At 48.9% G+C, this 7816-nt stretch overlaps 2 protein-coding genes across 5 annotated transcripts in view; both read left to right on the top strand.

Moving 5' to 3' along the window:
- mtmr4 (myotubularin related protein 4) overlaps positions 1 to 7816 on the top strand; it is a 65809-nt gene that overhangs the window by 48958 nt on the left and 9035 nt on the right. For all 4 annotated transcript variants that reach the window (XM_062536232.1, XM_062536229.1, XM_062536233.1 and 1 more), the window contains 5 exons: positions 906 to 1002; positions 3179 to 3292; positions 3695 to 3915; positions 5864 to 5992; positions 6938 to 7049. In XM_062536232.1, coding sequence (XP_062392216.1) covers positions 906 to 1002; positions 3179 to 3292; positions 3695 to 3915; positions 5864 to 5992; positions 6938 to 7049 — 673 coding nt within the window. The remainder of the gene's footprint in view (positions 1 to 905; positions 1003 to 3178; positions 3293 to 3694; positions 3916 to 5863; positions 5993 to 6937; positions 7050 to 7816) is intronic.
- Positions 1 to 7816, top strand: part of LOC134080032 (RIMS-binding protein 2) — a 210831-nt gene that overhangs the window by 200627 nt on the left and 2388 nt on the right. The gene's annotated exons all lie outside the window — the stretch shown is intronic.

Genomic DNA, 7816 nt, shown 5'->3' with positions numbered 1-7816 from the left:
AATGTACAAAAATCTCTTTAGTGTTGCTTTAAAGGGATATTCCGCCATTTTTGGAAATACGCTCATTTTCCACCTCCCCTCGAGCAAAACAATCGATATTTACCTTGTTCCCGTTCATCCAGCCATTCTGTGAGTCTGGCGATACAACTTTTAGCTTCAGCCTAGCATAGATCATTGAATCGGATTAGACCATTAGCTTCTGGCCTGCTAGCTTCATGTTTAAAAGTGACTAAGATTTCTGGTAATTTTCTCATTTAAAACGTGTCTCCTCTCAAGTTAGAAAGTGCAATAAGACCAACTGAAAATGAAACCTGGCGTTTTTCTAGGCTGATTTGACATGGAACTACACTCTCATCTGGCGTAATAATCAAGGCAACTTGCACACTACTGGCACTACTACTGCTTGTTGTCTATGGGGACTATTTTCAGATGCTGCGTACGATATCACTACGCCTATGGTACGTTTGCAAGTTGCCTCGATTCTTACGCCAGATGAGAGTGTAGTTCCATGTCAAATCAGCCTAGAAAAACGCCAGGTTTCATTTTCAGTTGGTCTTATTGCACTTTCTAACTTGAGAGGAGACACGTTTTAAATGGGAAAATTACCAGAAATCTTAGTCACTTTTAAACATGAAGCTAGCAGGCGAGAAGCTAATGGTCTAATCCGATTCAATGATCTATGCTAGGCTGAAGCTAAAAGTTGTATCGCCAGACTCACAGAATGGCTGGATGAACGAGAACAAGGTAAATATCGATTGTTTTGCTCGAGGGGAGGTGGAAAATGAGCGTATTTCCAAAAATGGCGGAATATCCCTTTAAGCGTTCCTTTTTGTCTTATTCGGGTTCAGGCAGCATTCATGAGTCCTGTTGCGTTACACTCACTCTCTCTGTGTCTTTCCCCCCAGGAGACCATGTTCTTCAGAGACTGGACGTGGAGGTGAAGAGAATGGGCTTCGACATGCAGAACGCCTGGCGAATATCTGACCTCAACAGCAACTACAAGTACGTCCCGCTCCGTGGTCAGGACTGTTTAAACACGCTGTGTGTGCACTACACCTTTGTTTTGTTTGGTCCTGCCCTCTCTTCTCATCCTGGACACCACTGGCCACAACACAACTTTTTTGTGGAGTAATGCTGCATTCTAGACAACTCGGAAGTCAGATATTTCCTAGTTGGAATCTTCCAGTTTCATTCCAGACAACCTTGGGTGTCAATAATTCTGACCTCCTACTTGGAAAAAGTACAATAGAGCCGCACTAGAGGTCAGCTCCCACTTCTGAATTCGGGGTAAGTCGATCTACCCCAATTTCAAGGTTGGACTTGAAGTTCGACCTCCGACATCGGAGTTGTCTGGAATGCAGCAAAAGGCCACCCTTCTCTTCTCTTTGTGCGTGCAAAAAAGCCTGACATCGACTGACATCGTTAGCCTAGCTTAGCATAACTCACTGGAAGTGGGTTAGACCAAGTAGCATATAGCGCCCTGTTTGCTATAAGCTTAACTGGTTGGCATTGGCATTGTTGGTTATTTTACTGGACTAGTAAAACAGGAAGTCAAAGGCAGTAAATAAAGAAAGAAGGGAGGTGTGTTATTGGTGGCGGCGGTGGTTTTAAGTCTCTAATTGAATGTGTTGGCAGAGCCACTGAAGCCACTCAACACTCACACGCAAGCACAAGCAAAGGTGTATACCAATGACTCATATGAATGAATAGATGCATTGATCTCCAACAGTAGCCATGCAGACAACAGGGAACACGCTACTATGACACATCGCTAATTACAGACAGACACATGCTGGAACACACACACACACACACGAACACACACACATACTGTACGCACACACCGAAACATAGACACTGACACACACACGCACACACACACACACACAAACACACACACACCGAAACATAGACACACACACACACGCACACACACACACTAACAGGGGTGTACTCAACCAGTCAGCAGGGGGTTCATCCCCGGAGAGGAAGGGTCCCCTGCGGGGGGCGAGTGAGTGAGGCAGGCCAGGAGAGACGGGCTAATTAAACCAGCTGGGGCTCCCACTGATATGTCTGAGTCACAACACCCCCAAAACACACTTACAGTGTACACACACACACACACACACGCTCACACACACACACACACGCTCACACACACACTCTCACACAGATGCCGCCACACCTCACACCAAAAGAACCCCGCAAACACACATGCTGGCCGTAACACCTCACACTGAGAGCACCCCACAAACACTATCTCTCTCTCTCTCTGTCTCTATCTCTATCTCTATCTATCTACTCTATCTCTCTCTATCTCTCTCTCTCTCTCTCACTCTCTCTCACACTCTCTTACACCAGCCAGATACTCCCAGCTTTGACATAACGAACTTAGGGCGGTCAGTGACTCTGATCAAGGGTTGGGAGAGAAACAAGGGATCAGTCTGACATGGGACTAATCTGTAGCCTTGCGGTGTCAGATGTCATTACGCTCAGGTGACAGAAAAGGCGTGGAGAGCAGGAAGACCACAAAGCAGAAGGCAAATCAATGACTCAGTCAGAGAGTTAATCAGAGGTGGTGCACGAGCACATTTAAATGTGGGCGCGTAGCTAAGGCTATAGATTGCGTGCTAATGTATTTATACTGCACGTCGTGGGCTATTGGAGTGTAATGCTGATATATTTAACACAGGGGCAATATCAATGAAAACACTTGTGTAGGCGTAACTTGACAGATGTTTCCAGAAGATGACTCCTAGCACACTGAAACTGCTCACCTGTGTATGGTTGACTTTATTAGTCTTGTATGATGAGGCGCCTGTTCTTTTCTTGGTATGACTGTAAAGATCGTTCATTTATTAAGTTGTTGTCCTCTCTCCTCTCCTCTCCTCTCCTCTCCTCTCCTCTCCTCTCCTCTCCTCTCCTCTCCTCTCCTCTCCTCTCCTCTCCTCTCCTCTCCCTCTCCTCTCCTCTCCTCTCCTCTCTCCTCCTCCTCTCTCCTCTCCTCTCCTCTCCTCTCCTCCTCTCCTCTCCTCTCTCCTCCTCTCTCCTCCTCTCTCCTCCTCCTCTCCTCTCCTCTCCTCTCCTCTCCTCTCCTCTCCTCTCCTCCTCTCCTCCTCTCCTCTCTCCTCCTCTCCTCTCCTCTCCTCCTCTCTCCTCTCTCCTCCTCTCCTCTCAGGTTGTGCTCCAGCTATCCCCAGAAGCTGCTGGTTCCCGTGTGGATCACAGATAAGGAGCTGGAGAGTGTGGCCTCCTTCCGCTCCTGGAAGAGAATCCCTGTTGTGGTGTACAGGTATGGCAGACATGCACATCCCTATATACTTGGTCGTTGAATATATCAACGCTAGGATTTTAGTACACATCATTACACCTAGTCATATACTGTAATGTGATGTTTTGAATAGTGCTCTTCATGCTCATCACAGCAGAGTTCAAAATGCCTTTTTTCAGTCAACAACATATAACATGCAGCAAACCAAAAAAGCGGATTTCACTCTTTCCAACCAATGTTGAATATGTGAAAATATATATACTGAACATATTTTTCTTGTTGACTCACTAATGCAGCAGATGGCCAATGACAAAAAATGCCCTTAGTACTAAACTCTACTCTACTTAACCAGGTTCTCCTTTAGTGCAGCACATGTTTACTGTACATCACTAAACCACAACCCCCCCCCCCCCCCCCCTCCAGACACCAGAGGAATGGCGCGGTGATCGCCCGCTGCAGCCAGCCCGAGATCAGCTGGTGGGGCTGGAGGAACACGGACGACGAGTACCTGGTCACCTCCATCGCCAAGGCCTGCATGCTGGACCGCGGCAACCGGGCCCTCGGAGCCCTCGCCGCTCTCACCAGCAGCAGCAGCAGCAGCAAAGCCCGGGGAGACGGGCCCGACAGCTCCGACAGTGACTTTGGTGAGCTAACTAGCATGAGATTTGATGAGCTAACTAGCATGAGATTTGGTGAGCTAACTAGCAGGAGATTTGATGAGCTAACTAGCATGAGATTTGGTGAGCTAACTATAGCATGAGATTTGGTGAGCTAACTAGCATGAGATTTGGTGAGCTAACTATAGCATGAGATTTGGTGAGCTAACTAGCATGAGATTTGGTGAGCTAACTAGTAACTAGTATGAGATTAGTTCATGTGAGATTATTAATTTTTCATCCATCACTACTGTGTATTTTAGATGCTGTCGATCCATAAAAGTGTATTTAGGATAACGTGCTGTAACAACATAGAGACAATAGAAATTAAAAATAACTATTACGCTCATCGTCTGTCCAAAAGGTGCTCTTTAAATGATGACGCATCATGAGTTAAATGGTGTTAAATGCCCCAGTAGTAGTAAAGAACAGCCCAGTGAAGCGCAGGGTTATTGCTTCCCTTCTGTCACGTCTCTCCATCTCTCTCTCTGTGTCTTTCTGTCTCTCTCTCTCTCTCTCTCTCTCTCTCTTTCTCTCTCTCTCTCTTTTCAACACCACAGCCCAGCTGGCCCAATTCAGTCTGTCATCCCCGGATGGAGACTAGACACCAATTAAAATAATAAATGTTCTGTACCTGTATGACAATAGCCACCACAATCAGATATTCTGCTACACCGAGCCGTTTCAGGGGGAAATGCCATCTGTAATTAGTTTCTTGTTAAGATTCTCTCACACACACACACACACACACACACACACACACACACACACACACACACACACACACACACACACACACACACAGCGCATATATCACCCTCATGCGCATCAGTGGAGCCACAGATAAAGGATCTCCCAGTTGGACCGGATGCATGAGGGCAGAGTGGCAGTGGCTCTTTTGTTCGCCACCTTGTTTGCATGTTGGTGGCCAAGAATGTGAGGCTATGGTTGGGAGGAACTCTTTCTCTCTTTTTTTCTGTCTCTCATTTTCTCTTTCTTGTTCAATCCTCTCTCACAGACACACACACACGCATACACACACACTTCCACTCACTCACTATTCTTCTGTCTTCTCCCTCTGTCTTGAATAGAAATGAGCCTGGTGGTCTTGGCAACAGACAGGCTTCCAGAAATTTCCATGCAGCCCGGATAGTGAGCTCAGACAGGAAGTTGGCTGGCGCTAATGGGCGCAGAGCTTCGCTGGAAGCACATTTTAGAGGCACATACAAACAGTGTTTTCAGTTTGGTCCCCCAAACCCACACACACAGGGACTTAAATATCCTAGAGATGTAATGTCCTGGAATATCTCAATCAACACATAATACTTTTACAGCGCTATTACAGGCATGTCTGGGTGGACCCCAACAGCAAAAAAACACTCAGTGTTGAACATTGTGGTTGAAAGTGAATGTCCTACCAAGTTCTCAATAACGTAATCAGTTTAGAGTTCTGGGAGAACCCAGACAGTGAGTCAGGTCCTGTCCATAGTTTTCCACCCTGAGGTCCCCCGACTGTGCCCTGGGAAACGGCCCCATTTAGCTCTCATGCCCACACTGTCCCAGAATGGACTCCAGAGAACCAGCCACCCGGGGCCCCCTCCCCTTTAATTCAATGACAGTCATTGCATTCGCTGCCGTGGAGATGTGTGTGCCTATCGCCGTGGAGATGTGTGCGCCTATCGCCGTGGAGATGTGTGTGCATATCGCCGTGGCGCCAGGAGTGCTGCACCGGTCATCAGGAGCCCTATTGATTTCCTGCAGAGGACGGCCTAGGCTAGCACTATCCATCACACCGCTAATGTTTTCCATTTTATCTCTCCTCCTCTCTCTCTCTCTCTCTCTCTCTCTCTCTCCATCTCTCTCCATCTCTCTCTCTCGTTCTCTCTTTCTCTACCTCTTCTCTCTTTCTCTCCCTCCTTCTCTCTCCCTCGCTCAGATTCCTCGTTGACTGGATGCCCGGGCCCCGATGCCAACGTTGCACCACAGAAGCTGCTGATCCTCGATGCCCGCTCCTACACTGCCGCGGTGGCCAACCGTGCCAAGGGGGGCGGCTGCGAGTGTGAAGGTTGGTACCTGGCATCCTGGGCCCCTGCAGTTCGGGCTGTGTGTGTGTGTGGGGGGGGGGGTATTAGTCAGACTCTGAGTCTGGGCCGGTGCTGTTTGGGGCAGGTGTGTGCGTGTGCGCGCGTGTGTGTGTGTGTGTGTGTGTGTGTGTTGGGGGTACCTGGCATCCTGGGCCCCTGCAGTTCGGGCTGTGGGGGGGGGTATTAGTCAGACTCTGAGTCTGGGCCGGTGCTGTTTGGTGCAGGTGTGTGTGTGTGTGTGTGGGGCGGGGTATTAGTCCGACTCTGTGTTCTGCCCCCTGTGTCATCATCATCGTTATCTCCCCCGTCACAGCTAGTCAACACCAAACGCTCTTTTCTTCTTCTAAACATCAGAGACGCAGCTACACATGAGTCACCTCGTAAATGACGAAGGTGGAGCGGAGGGCTAGGGGATGGGTGGGGTAGGGTGGGGGCAGCAATCTGCCCTATCTAAGGCTCTCTCTCTTCTCACCTCTCTGTCCTTATCTTTGTACTCTGTCTCTCTCAAACACAAGCAAAAATTGAGCAGAGCCTAAAATGTAGAACAAATGCCAGTCAGCACACCTACAGTAGCCCTGTGAAAACATCCAGCACTCTTTCACAAGAAGAGATGCTATTTTTAAAATTTGCTGTGTCATCTCTTAGCATTCAGTTAGGGATGGCATGCCAGACTGTTTACCCGTATTGAATGTCAAGTGTCAAAACCCCCTTCTTATGCAACTGTGTGTGTGTGTGTGTGTGTGTGTGTGTGTGTGTGTGTGTGTGTGTGTGTGTGTGTGTGTGTGTGTGTGTGTGTGTGTGTGTGTGTGTGTGTGTGTGTGTGTGTGTGTGTGTGTGTGTGTGTGTGTGTGTGTGTGTGTGTGTGTGTGTGTGTGTGTGTGTGTGTGTGTGTGTGTGTGTGTGTGTGTGTGTGTGTGTCCTCACAGAGTACTACCCTAACTGCGAGGTTATGTTCATGGGCATGGCAAACATCCACTCCATCAGGAACAGCTTCCAGGCGCTGCGGACGGTGTGCAGTCAGATCCCGGATCCTGGCAAGTAAGTGGACCCTGCTGACCTTTCCTGTCACATCCTCACGACCTTCCCGCCACAGCCCCCCAACCCCCCCCGCCCCCCCAACGGTAACCGCCCAGGGATCTCTAGACACATTCCTCGCTCTGCTGATGGCCTTCCCGGCTGTCCAGTCAAGTGTGTGCGTGTGGGTCTGCATGTGTTTGCACACTGGTTTTGTGTGTGTGTTTGAGTGTCTATGGATGTAGTATGTGGGGTCTACATATGTTGCAGTCGTGTGTGTGTGTGTGTGTGTTCATGTGTGGGAGGGGAGGTCTGAGGGTGTAGTATGCATGTTTGTGGACATATGCTACATATGCTGTGGTGTTGTAGTCATGGGTGTGTGTGTGTATGTCTGGATGGATATAGTATGCGTGTGTATGGGCCGGTCTACATATTCTGTGGTGTTGTAGTTGTGCATGTTTGTGTGTGTGTGTTTGTGTGTGTCTGACTCTGAGCAAGTATCCGGTGGTGGCGTGTGTGTTTTGTCAGCATTCTGGAGTGCGGTGCTGCGCCAGGGCGGGTGATGTCAGCAGAGTAAAGCGATCCGCCCGCTGCCCTTTTCTCGTCCAGCGTTAGCGTTAGCGTGGCAGCACAGCACAGCACTGTGCGGCGCGGCGCTCTCCTGGTCTATAAAAAGCACACCCTGACCCAGATAGCTCCGTGTCAATCCACTATCTAGGCCACAGGTTCTCCGCTGAACTCTGACTCACGGCTTCCACTCATGACACCCTGTTTTCCTCAGTCCGAGAGGC

The sequence above is a fragment of the Sardina pilchardus genome, chromosome 5, assembly GCF_963854185.1.
Source record: "Sardina pilchardus chromosome 5, fSarPil1.1, whole genome shotgun sequence".
NCBI classification, from domain to species: Eukaryota; Metazoa; Chordata; class Actinopteri; order Clupeiformes; family Clupeidae; genus Sardina; species Sardina pilchardus.
This window is presented reverse-complemented; position numbering and strand designations above follow the sequence as displayed.